The 24,161-nt window shown below is 45.4% G+C and overlaps 3 protein-coding genes across 4 annotated transcripts; 2 read left to right on the top strand and 1 right to left on the bottom strand.

The window, feature by feature from the left end:
- The first annotated feature begins 685 nt into the window (after window positions 1-685).
- On the top strand, window positions 686-15,087 carry LOC129364467 (netrin-4-like). Of its 2 annotated transcripts, none has more exons than XM_055037118.1 (11): window positions 686-914; window positions 991-1,553; window positions 2,850-3,122; window positions 3,558-3,684; window positions 4,201-4,389; window positions 5,492-5,699; window positions 5,841-5,953; window positions 6,041-6,109; window positions 6,992-7,165; window positions 7,472-7,610; window positions 15,037-15,087. In XM_055037118.1, the coding sequence occupies exons 1-11, from the start codon at window positions 854-856 to the stop codon at window positions 15,059-15,061; spliced, it is 1,941 nt and encodes a 646-aa protein (XP_054893093.1). In that variant the 5' UTR covers window positions 686-853; the 3' UTR covers window positions 15,062-15,087. The 2 variants fall into 2 exon arrangements, with proteins under 2 accessions (XP_054893093.1, XP_054893083.1); XM_055037108.1 differs by lacking the exon at window positions 15,037-15,087 and adding an exon at window positions 8,219-9,075.
- Window positions 9,484-17,991, bottom strand: LOC129364474 (methionine aminopeptidase 2-like). Its single transcript, XM_055037132.1, has 11 exons — window positions 17,807-17,991; window positions 17,000-17,131; window positions 16,691-16,753; window positions 15,640-15,742; window positions 15,333-15,494; window positions 15,056-15,237; window positions 14,185-14,279; window positions 12,657-12,753; window positions 12,465-12,568; window positions 10,941-11,056; window positions 9,484-10,846 (listed from the first exon to the last, which is right to left on the bottom strand). The coding sequence occupies exons 1-11, from the start codon at window positions 17,952-17,954 to the stop codon at window positions 10,594-10,596; spliced, it is 1,455 nt and encodes a 484-aa protein (XP_054893107.1). The 5' UTR covers window positions 17,955-17,991; the 3' UTR covers window positions 9,484-10,593.
- Window positions 17,992-22,107: 4,116 nt separating this feature from the next.
- On the top strand, window positions 22,108-24,121 carry LOC129365206 (uncharacterized). Its single transcript, XM_055038246.1, has 6 exons — window positions 22,108-22,312; window positions 22,400-22,490; window positions 22,728-22,928; window positions 23,032-23,181; window positions 23,523-23,643; window positions 23,966-24,121. Exons 1-6 carry the CDS (start codon window positions 22,234-22,236, stop codon window positions 24,119-24,121), a joined length of 798 nt encoding a protein of 265 aa, XP_054894221.1. The 5' UTR covers window positions 22,108-22,233.
- Window positions 24,122-24,161: the final 40 nt, after the last annotated feature.

Here is a 24,161-nt window from a genome sequence, read left to right as displayed (position 1 = left end):
CCCAATGTCACTCTCGGTTTCAGCGTTGTGTGCTTTCATGACTTGATGGAGATCAGACTTCTGAGCGACAAATTTCTGGTGAATACTTAGTCCATGTTGTCACAAAAACAGCGTTAAAACCATGTGAAAACGTGAGCGTATAAAGGTTTAGATTGGGAGGACGTCTCTGTTCTGGCAGCTCTGTGACTGTCCACACTCTTTCCATTTCCAGATGGATACAGAACCAGTGAAGCTTCACTCTTCGTTTCATTTCCTGAATCTTTCCACAGCTCTATCCGTGACCCGTCCACTGTGTTCCTTAGTCTTCATGATCCTGTTTGGTTTTTTTCTCTCTATAATGTCTCTAACAAACCTCTCAGACTTTTACAGAACAGCTGCGTTTATAGAGATAAAATGACTAAAATTGCACACAGATGGTCTCCAATTATTATTTAAGATGCCTTGGAAGACACTTGGCTGCACTGCATTTTATAAAACATGCATTTCAGATTTTTTAAAATTTATTTTTTTAATCCAAAATGACAGAAAACGTTTAAGATGTATTATTTACTTGGTTAGAGGGGCTGCAGCCCTTCCAGCCTTATCATAAGAGCTACAGTAGGAGTGGTCTGAAGTGGGCGGGGCTAAAGCCCCATCGGGACCCAATGTCAATGAAACTTTCCACGGAGAGTCCTGAACCCCGGCATGACGTGACAGGGGCTCTAAGACAATATTAGGATCAACAATGATTGCATGTCCGCGCGCACAGATGTGATCCGAGCTCTGCAAATATTTCCAAACTATTTCTTTAAGTCAGGAGGAGGCATGCGAGGGATCATTTCACAGTTTGTGGAAAGTTTTCCTCTCCTGCAGGATGAGACTGGAGACTCTATTAGCTTTTATTCTGACGTGCTCATCTTTCTCCCTGTCAGCCGGTGAGTTACAGATTTTCAACTTGAGTTTGAGTAAACTTTTCACCCAGGATCAAGTTTTCTTCTACTCCCCACTCAGATCAATCTAAAGCGAAGAGCCCGGGTCCGCACAGCCGCTGCTTTGACCGAGCCTGCAACCCCCGCATCGGTAACCTGGCCGCGGGCAGAGTGCTCCACACGCGGTCCGTCTGCGGCTCCAACTCCTCGGAGCGCTTTTGCTTCTTCAGACAGACGGCCGGGCCCCGCGGCAGGCGCTCCTGCTCCGCGCCCGAATGCGCCAGCTGCGACGCCGCCAAGCCCGCACTGGCGCACCCCGCCTCGGCTATGAGCGACTCCTCGTTCCGCCACCCGGACACCTGGTGGCAGTCTGCCCAGGGGCCGGAGGAGGAGGAGGAGGCGCTCCGGCTGGACCTGGAGACCAAGTTTCTCTTCACTCATCTAATCCTGGTGTTCCGTTCCCCGCGCCCCGCCGCCATGCTGCTGGAGCGTTCCCAGGACTTTGGGCGCACATGGAGGACCCTCGGGTATTTCGCCCAGGACTGCGAGAAGATGTTCGGCCTGGCTGAGGGTCTGCCTCTCGAGGAAGACGGGGCGACATGCACCTCTAAGTACTCAGGAGCTTCCCCCTGCACCAGAGGAGAGGTGAGAGACCCTTCAGCGTGCAACAGGGGGCCAAAAATAGAGCACAGTGAAATGCAACCAAAATACTGAACTTCTGCAGCAGATTTAGTCCTGAAGCACAGAAAAGAGGCAAGGAAATATATATATATAATGCCTGAAGTTAAACGCTCATTGCTAGATGTTTTCTGCTGAAAGTTCAGTCTGAATATGAAGAGAAATGTGTGCACAGAGACAGGTATGGAGCGCCAAGTGCAAAATTTGAATGCAAAAAGACTCAATTCTTTGATATTCAGCCCACCTTTCTCACATCCAGCACTAAAATTTAAGTGCATATGTGGTAAATTATTACTTTAAGAAAAAAGATTTCCATTTTTATTATTAAGGGGAACAGAGACGTGCAGAACCTCTCCAGGGGTCCGAGCCACAAAAACGTCTGATTCTCAAGCAGGTCACGGCTGCAGAAGGAAGAAATCATTTATTTATTTATTTATTTTTTAAAATTTCCTCAGAAGAAGAACTACTGAGCTCATAGCAGTTTAGTTCATAATCAGCTTTTTGGTTTGCAGCTTTTTGACAGACGAGTTTGAAGTCACTGAACCTTTTTGTGTCTTAACGCATATGACAAACCCTTTCTGCTTGCATGTGCCATTTTTCCTAATCAGCAGATTTACGTGCTGTTTAATGGACCTTTTGTTAAATCCATGGGAACAAATCCACTCTTCACTCATCGTGTCTGCTGTGAGAGAGTCCCTTCTCTCACCCTCTTGCCGTGTATGAGAAACAGAAAAGTAATGCACTCAAATTCTGCAGAGGAAACAACAAAGTGAAGGCAGTGCATGTAGGTTCATCGCACACGGAACGATGTATTTCATGTGTTTATTTTTGTTAATTGTGGAGATTATGGCGTGGAGTTGACAGACACGCAAAGTCTAGCTTCTTGGCAAATGAGTCATTTATGTAAAACCAGTGAAATAATATTTTCATACAGAAATATTTTCATATTTTCATGCAGTCTTGGAAGGCAGCTGCAGTGACCTTCGTCTTCTGAAAACACAGAAAACAGCAGATGACACGACTCTGCTGATAGTCTTTGACTGCGACAACGACTCACTAAACCTCAGACAACTTGAATTTTGTCCTCTGTATTTTCTGAGACTGTATTTCTCAGAAAATACAGTAATTTTTCTGAGAAATTGCATTTTTCAACACTGTAAGAGACACAGTTGCTGTTTTTGTCACACTTATTTGAAAGTTTTCTCTAAATTAAGACCGTCTTATAAGTCTGGTTTTCATCTTGCCCTGTCCTTTGCTCTTCAGGTAATCTACCGAGCCCTGTCCCCTTGGCGCTCGGTGGACCCCTACGGACTAGCTGCCCAGAACCAGCTCGCCATCACCAACCTCAGAGTTCGTCTCCTGCAGAGACAGCGGTGCCCGTGCCAGACCAAGCATCCGGGAGCGGCCTCTCTCCCGACGGACCACTACGCTATCTATGATTTTGTCGTCAAAGGCAGCTGCCTTTGTAACGGACACGCTGACCACTGCGTGCCAGCCAGAGGCTATCGACCCGGCCCGGAAAAGACCAGCAGTGTGGCGAGTTTCGATTTAGTGAAGACCGACGCTGACTCTTACGTGCCACTTTACGTGCTGCCTGAGCTGAGAGATGAAGTGAAGACTTGACGTCAAGCCGTTGTTTTACCTTCCATTACAGGGACTTTAACGATGTGGAAATCTCAATTATAGCATTGAGCCTAAGACTTTAACGACCTTTAATCTTAGGTGTTCATTCTCTGCAGCCTACTGGTTTATGTCAGATAAACCAGTAGTTTTAAAAAACTTAAAGGAGTATAGATGTGCTTCGCTGCCTTTTAACTCCGTGTAAACAAAGCTGGCGTGCCAATGTCGCAATGCTGCAGCAGGAGGGCGGCGGCTCTAAACTCTTAACGCCAGGCTTATTGAAGTAGGCGCGCGTGCAATCCGACTTCCAAAAGTCTTAAAATCACTTCCTGTCTCTTGTCCAACTGGCAGGTCCATGGAAAATGCGTTTGCAGACACAACACGGCCGGCGACCACTGCGAGCGCTGTGCCCCTCTCTACAATGACCTGCCCTGGCAGGCGGCCAACGGCATCATGGGTACACCACACGCATGCCAGAGTGAGTGATGGGGCCCAGAAAGGCAAAAGCAGATTGGGAGCCTCCGCATGTCGACGCGTCCTGAAAATGAGTCGGGTGTCGTGAATCACATGCTGAATGCGTTCGCACCCCATGAACTTGTTTGTGATCTGTTGCGTCAAAAGGCGTAAACGTGTTATATGAACACAAAATGATAAAGTGCTGCATATTTGTGAGGTGAAGCGAGAAAGATTTCAAAAATAGAAAATCTTTAAGGCGCGATTTCCACATTTACAAACGAATGAATCAATATTTGTCTTTTCGTTCCTCCTGCTATTTCAATTCAATCCCTCTAGAATTAGAAGGTTTTTAACTGAGATATAAAAAAACAAGTCAATTTCCGCTTCACAATGATGAAAACTTTGTGTTTGTCAACTGCATGAAATGATAATAAAAAGCACAGAATTTGCATTTTATTGAGGCAAAAGGTGAAAACAGTCTCTGATGCAAGCTGACCGCCATGTTTTTACTGAACTGTGCGTGTCTGATCGAACGCAGAATGCAAGTGCAACGACCACGCCAGGAGCTGCCACTTCAGTCGAGGACTCTGGCTGGCCACGGGACGGCGGAGAGGGGGCGTGTGCGACCACTGTCTCCACAACACAGAGGGCCGTCACTGTCAAAACTGCAAGAGGGGCTTCTACAGAGACCCGAGCCGTCCCAAAACCGCCCCGGACTCCTGCAAACGTAAGAGCATTTGACGCGTCCAGGCTGGACCTTCCTTTGGCCTCGCACCATAAATGGACGGCAGCAGAAAAGCCTCGTTGAGAGGCTGATTTCCCTGCTGGCCTCCAGATTCAAGCACGCCGATCTCTCAGATAAGAGCATGCGCATCCCTCGCTGCTTTATCAGTAATGTGACAGGATGATGACCCCTTCCTTATCTTAAGCTGTAATATCCGTTGTCCCCCCCTGAGCCAAACGCGTCACCGCTTGGGAACGTGGCTGTAAGGTCCAACAGCAGAGGAATTTCTCATGCTCCAGCTGAGCACATTTTTCCCGTTCTTCCTTTCACCGACCCCCTCCAACGGAATGCTGCTGCATTTGTTTAGGAACAAACAAACATGCCATTTTTGGAAAGAACATTTGCCACAAATGGGGGCGATTGGAACGCGAGAGGAGCAAGTAGACCGGGGCTTTCGTAAAGCCTGTTTTCGTCGCGTCCTTTGAGAACACGTCACTCATCCTTCCAGGTAGCTGCTGAAGCAGTCAGTGACTCGCCGGCAGCAGGCAAAAGTCAGAATGATCCCAGTTTGGAGAGTCAAGGAGGAATCAGGCTGATCGCTTCTCGGCGCAGCGCCCATCACTTTCCGCTGTATCGAAACACCGAAACTCCAGTCTTTTCGAAGAGGACTTTCATTGTTTATGTTACCGTGCCAATCGCCGATCATTCTTGCTGAGCTGGGAAAACCACCTGTAGACGCTGTAATTGATTCTAAAAGGTATTTTGCATTTTCTTAGATTGTCTTTGGTATTAAAGCTCCACATGGTAGCTCTGTATTCAAATGTATTGATTTTTATTGGTGCTTTCATTGAACAAATAGTGGCGAAAATAGTGAAACTACCAACCCTGACGACGTGGACATTTTTGTTAGGTTTTGCACATCACTAATCGGAATTTATTGTGGCGGTGATAAATCAAAACTATTATCATGAGAAATTTAGCCCGATCAGTCAGAAACGATACGATAAATGCCCATAAATTCTCATTGCACTCAGTGCCAGAGTTGCAAACGTTTCAGACATATTAACAAGCACTTGTCCTGTTCTGCACCTGTCTTGCTCCACAGCCTGCTCCTGCCACCCTGTTGGCTCGGACCCCTCAGCTGGTGGCACCATCTGTGGCCCTAGCACTGGGCAGTGCGCTTGTAAGCCTGGTGTGGAAGGCCCCCACTGTGACAAGTGCATAACGGGATACTGGGGGCTCCACGAATATGGCTGCCGTCCGTGTGACTGCACGGGAGACTGCGACCCCTACACCGGTGACTGCGTGTCTGGGTGAGAGCCTGAACGTGTTTCGTATTAATCAGCAGAAATAAATCAAGACAGGGCAACACACAAACTGTGAGGGGAGTTTTTTTTTTTCTGCATTAACGCTGAATAGTGTCGCGTCTAATTGACTTTGCCTCTGCTGTGCAGCGTAGATGCCGAGGTCCTCTATGCGGCTGCTGGAAAACCAGGAAACAGCAGCAGCGATAGTGAGACAGCACTCTCAAGAGCAAAGGAGCTTTTCTCTGCACTGCACCACTCTGGTGAGGAACTGGTCACCTGTTTCCAGCCACACGTCTGTTGAAGAAACTACCATTTGACATTGATCGTGCTGTTACTCTGTGCTGCAGAGAAATGCCAATGCGTTGAAGGAACCCTGGGCAGCCCTAAGTGGTTCTGCGTAGCGAAGTTTGACTACGGTGAGCAGAAATCTTTAATTATTCCGCACTGTGTGAGGCAGAGGGCAGGCAACCGTATAATCCAGATGTAATTTAAAAACCTGCGGAGAAAGATGAGGTGTAACATGTTGGCAGTGTTGATATTATTAAACTAAATTTACAAAGATGGAAAAAAAGAAGCATAAACTTTAGATGCTTAAGCTGTTTTATTAATGCTCATATATTTTTCAATGAAATGCTCTGGTGTAAAAAAACGAGCCACACCTCACTGAAAATGTAATATTATTTAAAAACCCCAGTTATTGTAGGACCGTTATCACCAAGTGAAACACTTTCAGTAGATTAAGTTTGTAGAGTGAATACACATCAGACCTATTAGAAAGCTTTTTAAAAAAACAAACGGGCATAATGAAAAGTATGTCTAATACCTTCTTATAGGTTATTTTCAAAAAGTACTTTCAATCTGACAAATGAGGCTCATTGGGTCGTACATTCTAATTTATTGAATATGACTGCATTTAGGAAACTGGAAGAAAAAAAAAGAACTGTTTTCCAGACACCTGAAACAGGACGATGTGAGATAATCATCTTATTGAAACTCAGGGAAGTTTGAAGCGAGCTCTCACCCACAGTACCGGTACGGTGACATCATTTGACTCTGACGTGTTGTTTGTGAGCATAAGGTTTACCAGGCAGGAAAATGAGTTGTTTCATTGCGGTTTTCAACTTGTAAGTGACCTAAAATATCTGATGGCGTCCCAGAACGACCCAGCCCAAAAGAAGGAATCCAGATGTTGTTTATCATAGAAGTCTGTATAAATGAAATTAGTCTAAACTAAAAATAATAACCTTTATAAGAATTAAGAAAAAAAAGAATGAAAAAATCTACTGTTTGTGTTGCAGTTCTGGTGGTGAAGGTGATGTCCGCTCATGATAAAGGCTCTCACGCCGAGGTGGAGGCAAAGGTTAAAAAGGTTCTACAGCAGAACCCCCAGATGAAGATCCAGCACGGAAACGTCACACTTTTCCCCGAGTCTTGGACCGTCCAAGGCTGTACGTGTCCCATCCTCAACCCAGGTTAGCGTTTACGTCCGTTCGGCATCGTCGCGAACGCTGTGACAACTCAGAACCTTTGAATGATTTACTTGAACCTCTTGGCACAGACCCCGTTTCTAGTCATGGCCCAGACGTTTTCAACAGGAATAAGGTCGAAGCAATACATAAAGTGGTTATAATGTTTAAGAAAACACCAACGAGAAGAAGGAAAGCTCAAGCTGGAGCAGTGGTTGTTTAACACATTTCTTTTAATGATGGCTTCTCTCTACTGCTGCTCATCTGTGTTGGATAATTGATCGCATCTGACATTTTTGTCCTCCTCCCTAGGAGATGAATACGTCGTGGCTGGCCATAAGAACCGGAAAACTGGCCGGCTCATGGTGAACACCAGGAGTTTTGTTAAACCGTGGAAGTCGAGCCTGGGACGCAAACTCCTTCACGTTATCAGAAAAGACTGTGGGCGCAGGTAAAACGCTGCCCAGACCGACAAGCGGGCGGTTTGTTGATCCGTCTGAATGTCGGACCAAAATCAGGGTCTGACGATCTTCAGAGCGACTGTTTTTGCTTGGATGCTGGAGTGAATGACTCGCATCTCCTCCACTGAGGAGCTTATAGGGCGGAAAAAAGACGCACACAGTCACACTGCGTTATTTTATTGATAAGTACTTGAACATTTTCAAAGTCACAGTTTTTATAATAACTTTTATCTCAAATATTAATAAATTATTACATTAACGTGTGTGTGCATGTGACTCCTTGGTAGAAAAACCTCTCAGCTCTATAATATCTCCAAAAAAGATGTAATGTTTTGGCTAACTCATCTTTTGGCAAAGATGGTAGTGACTTTTTTTTGTTGCCAGTCACTGTCTTCAGAAAAACAACAAAAAACAAGTTACATTAGGAAGGTGACAACATGCTAATTCAGCCTTTCATCCAGTTCAGTTGAACACAGATCCTTCGGCCAACCAATTACTTACTGTCAGGATGTTCTCTCTCTCTCTCTCTCTCTTTCACGAAAGATCCTCTTCCGTCTGAGAGCCCAGTTTGATCATAAGCCCATATTTGTGTGTGCAGACGTTGGCTCAGCATGTGTCCTCTTCTGGCTGTGCTTCAAAACCAGAGTAAACAGGACATTTTTGGACATTTTCGCCCCATTAGGAAGAGGTCTGATGCTCTGTCTCCAAGGAGAGCAACAAACATCCTACAGAGATGCAAAGAATTCCTCAGAAATGAACTCATCAGCCAAACACACACACACACATGCAAAAATAGGGTAAACGTTCTTTTATAGTAAGAAATTATTATTCAAGAGTGTTTTTATTCCAAGTAAGTCTCTTTGTTTTTTGTTCCATAATTTGTGTTTTCTATCCTTAGTATGTTTTGTCATCTTTTTACTTGTTTGTTTATGATTGTGAAGGATGGCTATCCAGAATATGTTTACTTCACATGACTAAGCCGTGTGTTTACCGCCCTCTTTTGGTTAGGAGATAACAAAACACTCCCAGAAGGTCGACACTTCTTCATATGGCATTTTAGCAAACTTTCAGAAAACCAAGTTAAAAAATGCAACAGGAGGGAAGAAAAATCACTAAACACTGAGCTGTATCATAAGAAATCCTTTTATTTATTTTTTTCAGGTTGCAGCTTCTGTTGTGTCAAACATGTAAAACAAATTTATTAGAATAGAAATGGATATTAAATAAATGCATTGGCCTACATTGCTATAAATGTGCTAATATACGCATCGTTTTACAACATCCGTTTTAATTTATTTGTATTTTTGACAGTTAATTATTAAATTGTGGACTGAATAAACAATTAAAACTTGTAAATAATTGATGAAATGTTTCATTTGTTAAAGATATTTGTTACAATTTTAGTGACTACCACACATGTAAAAGTTTAATTGACAAATTATTTATACGCCGGATCATGGGACTCTGGCTTCTTGATTCATTTAAGTGGTTAAATTTAGACTAAAACGTTTCAATTCAGCTGTTGCATCACTAAACGGTTCAGTTTCAGCCAATTCCACCAAATATTTTGGGTGTTTTTTTTTTTTTTGGTCACCCAAATTTCAAACATCCTTGGAAAAAATAAGTTAGAAATCAGTCGACTGCAATTATTATTTTATCCCCAATTCAAACAGTACAGAGAATCTGAACAGCCATCAGTGCAGCTTAGTGATATAAATGCAGGGTTTTATAATGTCCACAAACCAAAATATAGGAATGGTAGTTCCAGATATATAACAATTTGTTTTTTTATTTATTTATTTTAGAAAAAATGCATCAAATGAAAACAAAGCAGCAGAACATCATCATACAGCAGTTTTTTCAAGACGTCCTAACATGACAGTAAAGCTGAATGTGTTTTCTGGACAGCTGCTTATCTAATCAATGTTTCTTTTTTTTTTCTGGTTGCATAAAGTAGTTTTGCATATCTTCTAAAAACAGCGCTGTTAACTAAGCCTGCAATGCTGCATTCATTAAAGATACACCCATATTTTTTTTCTTCTGCTGGCTTGATCCTTAAAAGAAAACCAAAACTAAGTAAGCTCTCTTCGTGACACGAGGTTTTTGCTTTGTTGCAGTTACAGTGTGACACACCGGAACTTTTCCACTTTACCGCCACAGACGTCAATCTACTTATTGGGATTTTATTTGATAAAACCAACACAAGGCAAGCTGAAGAAAACATGAAGCTTGGTTTTACTTTCAAAAATGAAATGAAAAAAGATTGTGGCATACGTTTGTCTTTGTCCCTCTTTGCTCTGAAACCCCAAAAATAAAGTCAAGCGCAAATGTTTTCTCAAAGTACTGAATAAAGTTCGGTCCAATTTAATATCAGAAGCAAACAAATGGCAAGAACAAGCCGGTAGACTGAGTAAGTAAAGCCCTTCAATCAGAGGTACCTTTGGAGGAGCTGCAGAGATGCACAGGTCATGTGGGAAAATATATTGATTAGCTACTAGTTGAACACCAGCAGTACAATTACCCTATATGTACAGCCAGAGCTGCGATTTTGATCAAAATCCCCCATGCTGAAATGGTGAGATTATCAATTAATCTTGGCCGGGCTTGAAACTGCATGTTCACAGACGCCATCTATCCCCGTCTGACTGAACTTGAGCCGCTCTGCGAAGCAAAACGTGCAAAAAAAAAAAAAAAAAGTCACTCTGAGGTTGCGCAAAGCCGGCAGAGCCGCACTCGGAGCTGACGGTTCGCTAACTGAATCAAAACGCCGCTCTTTTCCGATTTCTATGTCGTAAACATTCGCGTTCGCCGCATCGACGGAGTTTGTGGTTGTGACACGACGGTCCGCGAACGAGTCCGAGGGCTGTGGATACTTTTGCGAGGCGCCGGAAGGACAGACCGGAAGGACAGTCACTCTGGAGGCGCTCAGCCGCCGCGCTCCTTCGGGTTTCGCCTGAGGGGTCTCGATAAACCTTAATAGTCGGGCCCTCGGCTCACCACCTCCTTGCAGGTGGGCCTGAGGAGGATGGTGTGCTCGTATTGGGCGGTGTAGCTGCCCTTGATGTCGCATAGAGGCGGGTACGGGTCTATGATGCCGAGGTCGCACAGGTTCTTCAGCGCCATCAGGTACTTGCTCTCGCCCAGGCGGTCCAGCCAGCGGCGGCAGAAAGCCAGCGTGCCGAAGTTCTCGTTGATGACGTTCAGCAGGTGCTTCGCCCTCGGCAGTCTGGAAAACAATGGCAAGTTTTGCAACGGATAAAATAGGCCTAAAAAAAAAAATAAATGAACCATTTGAGAAGGACCGAATGCGAAAGTTGGACCTTATCGGCACATGTCCGACGTTGAAGTTCTTCATGTAGTGAGAGCAGTCCATGTCGTCGTGGACGGCGCCTCTTCCGGTGCTGCCGAACGTCTCAATGGCGTAGGCTTCACCTTCCTGAAAGGCAGCGAGAGAGAACCCCATTACCCCGCTGACACGACGTGAGAAATTACCACGAAAATTTTAAAAAAAATGTCAGGAACGAGAGGACGCAGGCACCGCGGAATGACAGAGTAAATTGAACTAAAAACCTCCAGCTGTCAGAGCCGCTGATTTACTCGCTCGAGGAGTAATGAGGACGGCGGCGACCCCCCGGGCTTTGATTGGCTGCGTCTTGCTGACATTTTTTGTGCCTCCGCCGTCCCGGGCTCGGTGCCGGAGTCCCACCCACTCCCCGTGGTATTAGCTGATAGCACCTCTGCCACCGCGCCGCCCTCTGCCGCCGCGCCGATAATCAGTCAAAGTGCTTGCAGCGCGCCCAGCTGCTATACTCCCACTCTCTGATCACAAAAGCAGAGCTAATGGCCCTGTTACACCGACACACTTCAGCTAAAAATACAATGTGGCAAAAGGTGCCACATCAGCATCCGACCTCCCCCCATCCCCCCATTCCTCTCTCCTCCTGCAGCCTTCAGGTAAAAAAATTAAAATAAAAGCTCGACGCAGCAACTTGCCAATTAAAAATGCTTGCTTCTGTCCAAATGCAGCTGTTTTGCTGTGGCTGTGTTTAGAGGCGGCTCGGTTTCTTTGTGTGGCAGAACTTGGCCTGGGCGCGGGAGCCGACGCAACGCGGCGCGCGATTGGTGAGCTGGGAGGAAACGTGTCCTTAAGAGGAAATGAACTGTTGAAATGAAAAGTCTGGAGGGTTTTGATGCTTTGTATAATCGATTACCTTTTGCAACAGTTACAGCGGCAAAGCTTGAGAGTCTACCCGCACTGCACATGTGGAGAGTTCATCCATCCCCCCCAATTTGACCTCTTCCTGTTTTAAAAAGTGGAATGAATAAGTAATCCTGAGATTAAATCCTCCTTAGTCCTTCTGAAATTAGCTGCACTTGATTTTATTCAAGGATTTCATAGTGATTTATTTGTAAAATAGCCAGAAATCCGTGTATTGTCCTTCTCCCACTTCGTCCTCAATGGATTCGATGTCAACATTTAAACTAAGGACTCCGTCGATGTGACGCGAACCAAAACTTCTTCATCTGGTGCTGGTATTTATTGGCACGCAGCAGGTTAAACGTTGCCCTTTGTGTAATTATCGTTTTTGTATAAAGCAGTCCTTTGTCAGTGCCAAAGGCAGTTTTCAGCTAGAGTGAATCCTTTGGCAAGCCAAAAGGATTCACCAGCCGAATCCTCATCCAATTACACTTAAGAATTAAAAAGGCTTATTTACAAGGTCAAACAGCCGAGAAGTGCCTCATTGCAGCAGCTGCAGCAGCAGCAGCGGCGGCTGCGTTTGGCTTCTTCTGCGGCAGAGTTCAGAAACAATCACTTTTGCCAAAGACTTAATTTGAGTGCAAACCTCCATCCTGGTCGCCTCGCCACCTTTCACGATGGGAACGGTCTTCCCTGAGTGTATCCTGTACTGTCCAATCGAATGGCCGTTCAGGTTCCTGACCGGCTTCACTGCAAGGGAAACGAAACAGCTTTCATTCATGCGATCGCAACAGAGACCGACCGGGTCGGCGGATGCAAAACGCGAGCCTCCTCTCACCTTGGTACGTTTTTCCATCTATTTCAACTTCGTAAGACTCCATGACTTCCTGGATGGTTTCGCCGACGTCGCACAGGCGCACGTCGATCCCTGCACACTGGGAGAGATCCAGTAGTCTGGCTCAGGTGATATGTGTGTGAAATATATTGTATTTCCTCTGAAAACCGAAGGGTTCGTTCCATTTCAACCTCCCGTAACAAACTCAGTTTTTGCTTGAAGATAATTTTGGGTTTGCGTAGCCATGATAAATCATTTTGAATAGCTTCTCCTGTTGGATCTAAAAGCTGATTTGATACTTTTGAAAATGTCGCCCTTATCAAGACGCTGGAGAAACTCTTAGATGTTTCTGTTCTTAGCTCTGAAATAGAACATTTGTATCATTTCTATGTCTTCTGCTCTCATTCCACAAGGCTCTGTTCTTGGACCTCCCGTTTTCCGTTTTTTTCCCCTGTCATCTCTCTTTTGTGCCGTTTTTAGAGACAAATCTTTCCACTCGTACGCGGATGAATGGCAGTTTTGCTTTTTCGCTAAGCAAAAGTGTTAACAACTGGGTTCTCTGTCCAAACTTTGATTTTCTTGCTAACGTTAGGAGTCGGTTGGCATAAAAGGTTTGCGATCCCACCGAGAGCAAGAACGAGGCGACAACACGAGGTGAGCCGGAGGAAAACAACGACGCTCGGCTTCACTTTTTCGTTTCTCACGTGAGAAATTCATTCGGAGCAAAAGCGGACCTCTTGACAATCAAGTGAACTCGATCAGGTGTCACAGACGACGCTGTCCTCCTGCTTCCACTGCTCGCCCAACTGCAGTGAAACACAGTCGATTGATTTTCAACTGGCAGCCTTCGCCAACTTTGTCTTCCTGTTAAAAAAAATATATATATGTTTGTCCCAGTAACTTTGCTCCATTTGTCCCTCTGAGCTGCTGCACCGATACGAATCGTCTCGGTCCAACAGGACCAAGTGGACCAGAAGCTTAAAGTTGAGACGCTAACGATAATGTCGCTACATGAATTGATCCTCTAATGCTGCGGCCAGCTTTATTACTGCTTAAAGTGTTTTACAGGTAAAGTGGCGTAATGTGATCGGAGATGAAGGTATTAAAGGTCCCTTTTATTCCAGTTTCTTTCAAACAATAATTACTTTTAAGGTGCAATTTTCGTGCAAACCTTCTGCTCACACGCAGAAGGACGTGTCCCATTTACCCCCTGTGAATTACGGCGTTTGCTTACGGAGCGTTTTTCCATTACATTCGCTCATATTTATCCAGCGACGTTTTTTTTTTTTCCTTTTTTCTGATTCAGCCTTTTGAAGCAGCGTTCTCAAGAGCACCGTGGCATCACGGTAGAGGTGAAATCGCAAACGAGCCCCGTTTAGTAAAGTAAGAAGGTTTCTGTAAATATGTCCGGAAGGCAGGAAACGTAGACTCTCATTAATTAAATGTATTGTACCTGAATTGTCTTATTATAAAAGAAAGATATATATATATTTTTTAAAAAGTGTGGGGGGAGAGAGGAAAACGGTGTTACCCTGATGCCGGTGTTTGTCGCATCCCTCACAGCCTCCAGCAGTCTGTCGTACTTTGGGTTGAAAGTGACGGTGAAGGCGCAGTCGATTATTCGACCTGAGAGATGAAACGGTTTAAGTGTTCGTTCTCACATCGCATGAAATGATCACTTTTCTAAAACGTCAGCATTTGCTGTGCGTTTCCTATTTTGCCCTCCATGTAGATTAGAATTTGTGGAGTGGGAAGAAGAATGAACATAATTACACTTTCAAAAATAAATAAATAAAGTGAATAAAAAGTGTGGCATGACTTCAGCCAATACTTTACAGAACCTATCTGACCTTTCACCTTTCTCTGTAATTGTTTCGAAGTGTGTCTCATTTTTTTCCCCATTTTGCTTCGCTAAATACCTCCATGTTAGAATGGAGAGCCTTTGTCGCAGACTCTTGATTTATTTTAGGTCTGGACTCTGACTAGACCCTTCCAACGCATGACAAAGGTTTTTTTTTTAATCCAAGTTATGTGACTCTGGATTCATGTCTAAGATGATTATCCAGCGGAGAGGTGAACCTCCACCTGGTTCAAGGCCTTTTGTAGCCTCTGACGTCCAGATCTTCACTCAGCAGTGGATCTCCCCTTTCCTCTTTCGAACAATATTTACGTTTAAGGCGTAATTTGTAAAAATGTCCCAGCACTGCCCATGTTTCATTTACCCTCTGTGAATGACATTTAGTGTTGACGCATCAATTAAAATGTGGTGGTAGTGTCACAACATGCTTTGGGTGCAAACAACTGAAACTCATGGTTGTTATACACAAAAGCTGTTTCTCACTGGGCTAGGACACTGAAAAAATGTTTCTCTTCTTCGGCGCAGCTCGGAAAAGAACGCCTACCGTTGATGTGGGTGCCAAAGTCGACCTTGCAGACGTCGTCGTAGCGCAGCACGGTCGGGTCTCCGGCGTTGGGGGTGTAGTGGGCGGCGCAGTGGTTGATGGAGCAGCCCGTTGGAAATGCCAGTCCGGCACTCAGCCCGTCCTCTTTGATGAGCCTCCTGGAGCAGTCCTCCAGCTTCTCACTGCCGCCAACAGAAAGCAGCAGAGACGGACGGTGAAGGACGACGAACGCGAGGCGGCGAATCTTTGAAGAAATGCTTCGCGGCTCGTTTCTAACCAGATGTCGATCATGGTCATCCCCGGTTTTATCCAGCTCCTGACGTAGGAGCGCACCTGTCGGTGGGCCTCGGCCGCCTGCCTGAAGTCGCTCCACATCTCCTCGTTGGCCCGGTCCATCGCCCGCTTCTCCTCGCTGGTGGTCCGCCAGGCGGCGCTGCGCCTAGAGGGGTTTGTGGCACTTATTACGAGCAAAAAGACACACTTTTGCAGAAAGACTTATTCAAGGTTCATGTGGGGACCTAAATAAGAAGAATAAAAATGAAGGCACTGCAGGAGATTTCTGGCCAAGTGTGGAGGTCACACACCCGTCTTTCGATGGGGGGTATTCACACTCCTCTCCCTTTGGAAAGTCCCCGCTGGGATAGAGCTCACAAATGGGTACTGAGGGAGGGTCAGTCTGTCCCTTCGCTGTGGCCCAGATAGAGAAAGTGGAAACGCAGGAAAGAAGAGGGATACAGGGCAGGAAAGCAAGTTAATGAACACTGATATTTACATTTCAGACCACAAATCCTGCTACTAAAGGAAGGCATCTGTTGTCTCTTATATTGCTTATTGTTGTTGCATGCATGCTAGATACACATTTTGTCACTTTAATTGGGATTTGGTGTAAAATCATAATGAGAATAGAAGGTGACCTGTGGTTTTCAAAATGTTTTTTTTTTTTTTTTTTGTCTAAATAATTTTCTTAAGGGTTTGCTGTGTGTCAGTATTCGGTGCCCGGAGTAGAACCGCCTTTCTCTCTGATTTATGGTTTGTCTCTGACATATTTCACTCCTCCAGATACTTAAATGTTTCCCAATTCTTCTTTGCAAACAAGCTTAACCCCAGATAGGAAACAGAGGCTGTGTAGGCATCAGTTTTCAATCTCTTGCCGCCGAGTCTCAATTCGGCTTAGGTCTGGACTTTAACTGGGCCGTTCTGTGAACACGGTTGATTTCATTTTAAGCTTGCTGAGGTTTCCTGCTAGGTGACCTTTCACCCCAGTCTTTAACCGTGCTTATTTCCATTCATCTTGACCAACTTCCCTGATCCTGCAGTCCCACAGCACAATGCTGCCAGCGCCATGTTAGAAGCTTTCAAAGAACTTCATTTTATTTGCCTGCATCAGAGTAAAGAGGGCTGATTAAGCTTTTCTATATTTATATTTCTTTCCGAGGACGTTGCCAACCACACATCCTTTCCCTTCCATTTCACAGTTGTACACTATTATGTTATTGGACCGCAATACAAACTAAAGCTTCAAAAAAATAAAAAAGTACATGAAAAAAGAAGTTGTCACATGTTAAAACGCGGAGAAGTTTTGAGTGTTTGAGTAAGTTAGTTGGTTGCAGACAGATCCGTTTCGCAGCGCCTCACCTCCTTTCTTCTTCTTCTTCTTCCTCTTCTTTTTGACAGCTGAGTTTTCCCCTTCATCGCCATCTGGTGAAGGAACCATTAGTTTGCGACGCAGCTATTAAAGCGAGGAAATATTATTGACGGGGAACCCAAGCCCCCCCCCCCCCCCCGCTCCACACAGGCTCACGCCCCGGGGCGTCCGCTCGGCAATCAAACATCACGCTGCAGACGGAGTGCGGCTGAGTCTCGCGGTGGCACTTTTACGACACTTTGAGCTCCAGCAGCATCACTGCTGCAGGTGAGGATGACTGTGGGAGAAGAAGGCGATACCTTCCTCTGCATCCTCGGGCCTCTCCTTCTCCTCCAAGGTCTGCTGCTCCAGCTGCGCTGCCACTTCGCCGACACCTCCGGCTTCTCCAGAGTCTCCCTCGGCTTCGTTTGTCCCTGCTGCAAAGTCACATACTGTTGTGCATCCACGTGCGCACACACACACACACACACACACACACACACACACACACACACACAGAGTTGATTATTTGTGGTTCATCCCAAGAAAGTGTATCCGCTATGTTCTGAACTTGGCAGAGCTTGTGAATAATTCCTTCACTACACCTTAGTCTTTATCCTCAAGGGCATATGTATCTTGCAGCATTATGACATTAAGTGCTGTGGTCTAAACATGGCTCTTAATGCAGCAAAAGCAGCTCGGCCTTTTGTTCAGGATTTTGCGCCTCGTTCTTTCCAAAAAGTAGCCATAATGCAGTCACTTCTTTTCTTTTCTCTTCTTTTCCTTTTGTTTTTTTTTTTTTTTCGTTCCTGCACTGAACTGTTGCTGCTGCCATTAAATGAAATGAAACTAAATTAACATGAAATCCCTTCATTTTGTACTTGCAGGACAACTTTGAATCATTTTCTAAAGATCACTCCCCCCAAACCGAGTTGCAGCCTAAAAAGAAGAAAGAAAGAAAAAATTCCTCTGACAGGTTGGAAACTCGCCTGTGTTTTACGCTCTTTTACGGAGCCAGAGAGAAATAAAGAAGGGGGGCCACATTTATTTTGCGCTCTGAACCCCCCCTCCGCACAACCCCGCACAACCCCGCAACCCCCAACATGTGCCAAAGTGATGCGCCTCACCTGGCCCGCTCGTCCGGCTCCTCTTCTTCTTTCTCCTCCTTCTCTTCACCGCCTCGCTGGCGTCCGCCTCCTCTCGGTCCTCGTCGTTCAGCTCGTCCCCGTTGAGAAGTTGAGGCTCCACTTCGCGCCGCCGCTCCGGCTCCGCCATCGCCAAACGACTGAGAAGAGAGGAGACAGTGACGCATAGTAAGGCTGCTGGGAGCCTCCAAGTGGTCGAAGCGGATAACAAAAAAAAAAAAAAAAAAAAAAAGAAAAAAAAAAAAAAAGTCAGCGGACCGTAATGACTTATTAACGACAGTTTCACCTGGTGAGAACAGAGGGAGGAGATGCTGCGTCTTTGTGGCGACCAATAAGAAAATTGCGGAGGGGGATTTTACAAAACAATATTTTGGGTCAAAACAGTAGCAGGTTTTTCAACCCGAGCCGGCCACAGACATAAGTGAACCAGTGGCACCTGGGCCAGACTTGCATTAAAGGGGTAATAACCCACTGCAAATATATATTTATGTTATATTTCACTCAAATATTATTGTCTTTTCAATGAATGTGTTTGTGTGTTTTTTTTTTTCAAATTAGGTGAGTTGCAATAACAGCATTCAGCATCTATGCACCAAAAATTTGGAACAAACTCCTAGAAAATTGTTAAACAGCTGAAACACTGATTTCCTTTAAAACTCGAATAAAAACGCATCTGTTTAGTATTGTGTTTGAAATGTAATCAATTAAAAATGTAATGATGGAACTTGACTTAATGTATTCATTCGATGTTGCAAGACTTTGTTTTTTGTGTGTTTGTTATGATGTAAAGCACTTTGAAATGCCTTGCTGCTGAAATGTGCTACAAATCAAATTTGACTGATTGATTGATTGGATAGTTTAGGCTCTTTATGAGGATAAGCAATATTCAAATGTTTAAAAATTATGAAGTCATAGTTGATTTCTTTGGGAACAACATGGCGTTATTAGCAAGGAGGCATATTTAACCTTCCATGCATCAAATCGTATGTGTATGTGTAGAACTACCTATTAACTTATTGCAGTTTGGATTAGTAAAGCACATTTTCCTTAGCGGATCGTGCACCGAAGCTGGCTTCGGCCCAGGAGCCCACATCCTTGTAAGTCCGGCCCTGGGGGCTCCATTGGGCGAGCTCCTCCTTCTGAGATCTCATTCTCAGCAGCCTTCAGCGACCCAACACTCATAGGAGTGAGTATAGAAGTCATAGAAAGCCTGTTCAAGGTGCAGATCAGTGTGCATTCTTTTGGGTCTCACCTGGCCCCATGCTCAGACCTCCATTGACAGATTCTGTCCACTAAAGGCCCCGAACGCTGCAGCTGCAGTTTTGGACATGCGCAAGATTATGCTGGTCAAACAAAGAACCTCAGCAGACTCTTTGTTTCTGCTCCTGCAGCTTAATCACATTTTTGTGGCCATTTTTGTGAATAACACTGAGTGAGTAGTGAAATCCATGAAGTTCAAACAAGAAAAAGGGAAAACAGTGACGGGACTTCAAGTCAAATCCTGTTTTGGTCCCCAGTGTGTGTGTGTGTGTGTGGGGGGGGGGGGGGGGGTCATGACGTGGGGCCTCCCAAAGTTGCACTCATCAACTTTCTCTGAGCCTCCAGGCGCGTCAGGGTTTCGGGTTACCTGGCGGTGAACACCTGACTGCCGCAGCGGCAGCCCGGCCGGCACGGTTCTTGTCCCGCGGCTCCACAATCGTCCCAGGGCCCCGAACTGTTATCGGGAATGACGTTTTCCTGTTTGCACCGTGACAGACACCCTTTGCAGCTGATGAATCGACGACGCGCAAACCAGGAGACGTGTGCAAAGGAGCGCGTATCTTAGCAACAAGGTGAGCGCAGCGGGGGGTGGGGTGTGTGTGTGTGTGTGTGGGGGGGGGGGGTGTCTGTGGAAGTAGGAGGTAGATGTTTTTCTCTCGCCGTTTTGTTTTTTTACTGGGTGTAACAAAAAAATGAATAAAACCGTCTGTCATTGTAAGCCCTAAACATAAAGACTTGATATTGAAGAAACTTTCAGTTTGTTAAAAAATAAATTAATTAATAAATAAAAAGATCATTTTCAATAGCCTATCTGTTAGCATCCAAGCTATCAAAGCCTATACTAAAGTGAGACACTGATCAATAAACCGACAAACATCGTTTCAGTGTCTGTTGGGTGTTGAACTTCTATAAGAACGTTATTGATTAATCTAAATAAAAATAAAAGTGTTCAAATAGTCAAATCGATTTGATCGCTTAAGTCCAGCTTGTTTCCTCCAGATGTCGGGTTCTGCAGGCGCGCGGGCGACCAGATGCGGCCCCGTGTTTTTCTTTGACCAGGTGAGGCTTCCGTACATTCACTCTACAAACCGCTATTATGACCGCTCATAAATAAAAATGAGCGGTCATTTTTATTTATTTATTTTAAAGAAATTAATCCACGTTCATCGTTTACCTCCCTACAGCCAACGAGGCGAAACCCGGTTGAAGGCAACATTTTAAATGCCGTGATGAGGAGCGCGGGCCCACAGCCGGAAGAGGCGCCTCTGAGGCGGTAAGATCCTTCCTGTGAGTTTTGCTGCTGAGCTGCGCGTCTAACGCGACGACCCGTTTCCTCACAGTCAGCAAGAGGAGGGCCAAAAGGACAAAAGCAACCAGAACCCCTCCAGTACGGTCTGTGGGGATGAAGGACGTGATCCTTCATCGTCATCATCGTCATCTGTCTGCGCCGCGCCAAAGGATCCGATGGATGCCTACAGGCGAGCGGCCCCGCATTTACTAAACGACTTGGCTCGTCTGCTTTCGCAGCACAAGTGGTCGGAGGAAGACCGCACCCCCCGCGGCGTCCTCAATATCCTGAATTGCTCCTGGCACGATCTGACTGCAGGGGCGGCGCTCCGCCGGAGGGGGCCGGCGGCGGCGACAGGGAACCCGAGGAGCTCCACAGAATCCCCGAAGACGCAGAAAACACCCTGGCGGGTGTCCGACGGCGCCGGGGGGCAGGCAGGAGGGAGGAGCTCTGGTTTATTTCTCACAAGAGAGAAAGCAAATCAGAGTGAAAGAAAGGAAAAACGAAGCTCAAAAGGAGGTAAATTTGGCATGAGGTGAATTTGTGCCCTAAAGAATTATGCATGAAAACATCAGAATGTGTCAAAGTACAATAATAAATAACAATAAAGTGTGACATTTAACGACAGAGTAGTGAGAATATATAATAAACAAGACAACAACGACAAAAATATCTCTAGAGTTTTCAAAGAGGAACAAGTAAATTCAAAATAGTTGAAGTGGCATGGAGGCGATGCAGAGAACGGTCCAAAAAGGAACAGAAAGATCTAGAACGAGAAGCAAAACAGTGAAAGAAACACCGACAGACCACAATCAGTCTCAAAGAGACCCATTTTACCACTGAATGTTCAAACTGAGACAAAACAGGATGAGAAATATAAATCCAATGAGTTCAGATGGAGACGTGAAAACGAGCACAGACGCAAGATGACTAAAATATCTGTCTTGTTCAAAATGCACCTTTTATAAGGTTTGTCCTCAATGACGCATTCCTGAACATGTTACTTTTCTTTTATTGTTATTAATAGCTAAGTGTTCTTCCAGCATTAAATGGATAATTAGCCCTTTGTTTGATTGAAACAAATGATATATTTTTTCATCACAGTACAATGTATTTGATCAGATAAACAGGTTTAGTTCATACCTACCTGATGGTGTGGGAATCGTGTTTGGTCACAATTACGTTCAAACAAAACCAATGAATTATAATCATTTTGTCATATTCAGATCTACTGTATCCTCCCCACTATAGAGCGCACCACACTGTAATTTTTTTTGGAAAAAACTTGGAAACGTACATATATAAGCCGCACCACCGCGCTACAGTCTGAAGAATACGGTAATTAGATGCAGTCAAATGTAGCCATTTGCTGGAATGTGTTGACACCAGATTCAGTTAATTAATTGTTAAACATCTGTTATCTGTTATCAAGCCACCGACTTCACAATAATCCCTTCTGCTGAGCAAGCACGTGGCGACGGCGGGGAGAAAGCACTTCCCTTTTAACAGGATGAAACCAGGCAAGCATCAAGTGTCTTCCGAACCCACATCTTAGATTGTGCTTAAAAGAGAAATAAATAGCATCCTAAAAATAAACTAAAATCTGAGTATTTACTCCACAGCCGACCTACAGACTCTGCAGTAAAAGCTCGTGGCTGTAAACGCTCCGGTAGGGCCGCTTTAGTTGCAGCCTTGTGGAAGTGAAGGTATTGGTTTACCAGATCGGGTGTGTGAGTGTAGCGCAGAGGCCCTCCTCTGTGTTAATGGACGGTGGCGAGGCTATCCAGTTGCTCCTGGCTCATTGACTTACGTGCTCATACAAATCTAACCTGCGTGAATAAAATGACACCGGGCCACCTGGATGACAAAGCCACTCATTCCCGCTCCGAACTCCACAGCCGTCAGGATCTCCGTCTCGGTCCGGAGCGGCGAGGACGCAGGTACGACGCGGCGCTGCAGCGTTGTGTTATTGATTGCGTCTCTGCTGCACCTTCTGCTGCCTCAGCGGGAATGTGGTGTGTGTCCAGGTGGGATCGCTCAGCCAAAGCAGCGCCGCTGTGACCAGCCTGAGAGCACGAGAGCGAGCCGGTGGGTGGCAGAGCGACTGAGGGCGGCCCGGTGGGTTTTCACTCTCTTCTTCTGCAGCTTCAACAACAGCCACCTTCCTTTATGCAGGTCTTGCGAATAGAAGCCAAAGAGAATCTAAACGAGGAGTGACTGTACTTTATCACCTTACATTTTGGGTTTTATGTGAAAGACCAACGTAAAGTGCTGCATAATACTATGAATATTTTAGCAAGGCACTGTAGCTACACAAGAAAGAATCTAAAACATCATTATGGCCCTAATGTTCAGAAATCTGCCTCCACCCGAGCAAGATCCGAGTACAGCTCTGATTCTCCGTCACTATGGTGATGGAAGGGGTGACAGAAGAAGTAGAAGGACGGCGGTTGCCCCTCTGGTTGACGTTTTGCCCCTGATACCAGAAGAGAGTCTGCAGAATCCAGTGCAGAGGAAGCTGCACTACAGGATGAACGACGGCTCCTCGTTCATCTAGTATCCTTCACTAATCGTCTCATGTGAAGTGGAGGTCCGAGTAAACACGGTGTAAAATGTGTCAGAGGAGTTGACCTGCTGACCCTTGACCTGGCTGCCTCAGCTACCCGTCCGGCTGCGTGGCGGTGTGCCAGAGTCGCTCCGGTCTGCCTCTCGGAGGTTTCTGCACCAACGTGTTCAGCGACGGCCAGCGTCCCGCCGTTCTCCTGACCATCACGGCGTCTGGACACGGGGCGGTCACAGACGCCGTCAGGTCAGTTCAGACCTGCGGTTTGTTTATCTTTTGCTTTCTATTCTTGTTAGGCGTCTTTTTTTTTTTTTTTCCTTTTCAAACTTTTTCATAGCTGCGTCTTCGTAAACGTTTCCGGTGACAATGTTTCTGGCTTCAGTCACTCAATATTCATATTTTGTTTAAGGGTCAGTAATTATTCTCTCAGCTGTAAAGAATGATCGAGGTAGGTGGCAATATTTGTATGACAACAGAAAATAATGTTTTTATTTGTTTTTTTAATTTGTTCTGTCTGCATTTACAAATGCAGGAGTAGTACTGTAAAGCTTTAACCCTGTTATCACTTCGCTGGGTTGCTCCTGCAGCTCCACCATCTCGGCCGTGTGGGATCAGGACGGAGGATTCCGCTTCGACCATTTCGGAAACACAACGGAGGAGTGGAGCTGGCCGACATATCGCCCACCGAGGAGACATATTATGATGCGGGTGGGAATCACCAGCTGAATAGACAAAAGATGAGCAAAGTTGTTTTCTGTTTTTCTACGCAAAAACGAAATAACGCCATAAATGTTGGAACAACCTTGATGTGGTTGAAGTGTTCACACAGACATGCTGAACAACATGTCTGTAGTGAGTTGTAGAAATGGCAACGGAAATGTTTGCGTTTTGTCTTGAGATTTCCTGGTAGGTCAAGTGGATTTCGTTTTCTTGAAAACGGCAAACCGTGAGATTCTGGCCATCAGAGTATGAACTCGCTCATTCGGTTCACTGAATATTGTCTGATTGTTCTTCTCTTTGATTCCCGCAGGTCTCTGAGGAAATCTCAGTGAAGCTGTTCAGTGGGAAGTCGGGTGTGCTCAGCTTCCGATGCGAAGACGAGCGTGTTCACCTCCCCCTCCGTTTCATCACCAACAAAGGCCAGACGGAGAAAATGGCGAGATCAGAGCTCTCCTGTAGTTACTAAAATAAAAAAGGTTTCCGTCACGGTTCTCCTCTCTGAAATC

The sequence above is a fragment of the Poeciliopsis prolifica genome, unplaced genomic scaffold (genome assembly GCF_027474105.1).
Source record: "Poeciliopsis prolifica strain line A6 unplaced genomic scaffold, Auburn_PproV2 SCAFFOLD001, whole genome shotgun sequence".
NCBI classification, from domain to species: Eukaryota; Metazoa; Chordata; class Actinopteri; order Cyprinodontiformes; family Poeciliidae; genus Poeciliopsis; species Poeciliopsis prolifica.
The sequence above is the reverse complement of the archived record's forward strand: the minus strand, read 5'-3'. Positions and strand labels throughout refer to the sequence as shown.

What these genes read in the sequence shown, in the direction of transcription:
- LOC129364474 (XM_055037132.1), bottom strand. Translation starts at nt 17,954, where the DNA reads ATGGCGGAGCCGGAGCGGCGGCGCGAAGTGGAGCCTCAACTTCTCAAC. An exon ending in GAGCCGGACGAGCGGGCCAG is followed by an intron (nt 17,132 to 17,806) that starts GTGAGGCGCATC and finishes GATGCACAACAG; the next exon opens with TATGTGACTTTGCAGCAGGG. An exon ending in ATGACCATGATCGACATCTG is followed by an intron (nt 15,238 to 15,332) that starts GTTAGAAACGAG and finishes TGTTGGCGGCAG; the next exon opens with TGAGAAGCTGGAGGACTGCT.
- LOC129365206 (XM_055038246.1), top strand. Translation starts at nt 22,234, where the DNA reads ATGACAAAGCCACTCATTCCCGCTCCGAACTCCACAGCCGTCAGGATC. An exon ending in GAGCGACTGAGGGCGGCCCG is followed by an intron (nt 22,491 to 22,727) that starts GTGGGTTTTCAC and finishes CCTAATGTTCAG; the next exon opens with AAATCTGCCTCCACCCGAGC. An exon ending in GCGGTCACAGACGCCGTCAG is followed by an intron (nt 23,182 to 23,522) that starts GTCAGTTCAGAC and finishes TTGCTCCTGCAG; the next exon opens with CTCCACCATCTCGGCCGTGT.
- LOC129364467 (XM_055037108.1), top strand. Translation starts at nt 854, where the DNA reads ATGAGACTGGAGACTCTATTAGCTTTTATTCTGACGTGCTCATCTTTC. An exon ending in ACCGGTGACTGCGTGTCTGG is followed by an intron (nt 5,700 to 5,840) that starts GTGAGAGCCTGA and finishes TCTGCTGTGCAG; the next exon opens with CGTAGATGCCGAGGTCCTCT. An exon ending in AGAAAAGACTGTGGGCGCAG is followed by an intron (nt 7,611 to 8,218) that starts GTAAAACGCTGC and finishes TTGTGTGTGCAG; the next exon opens with ACGTTGGCTCAGCATGTGTC.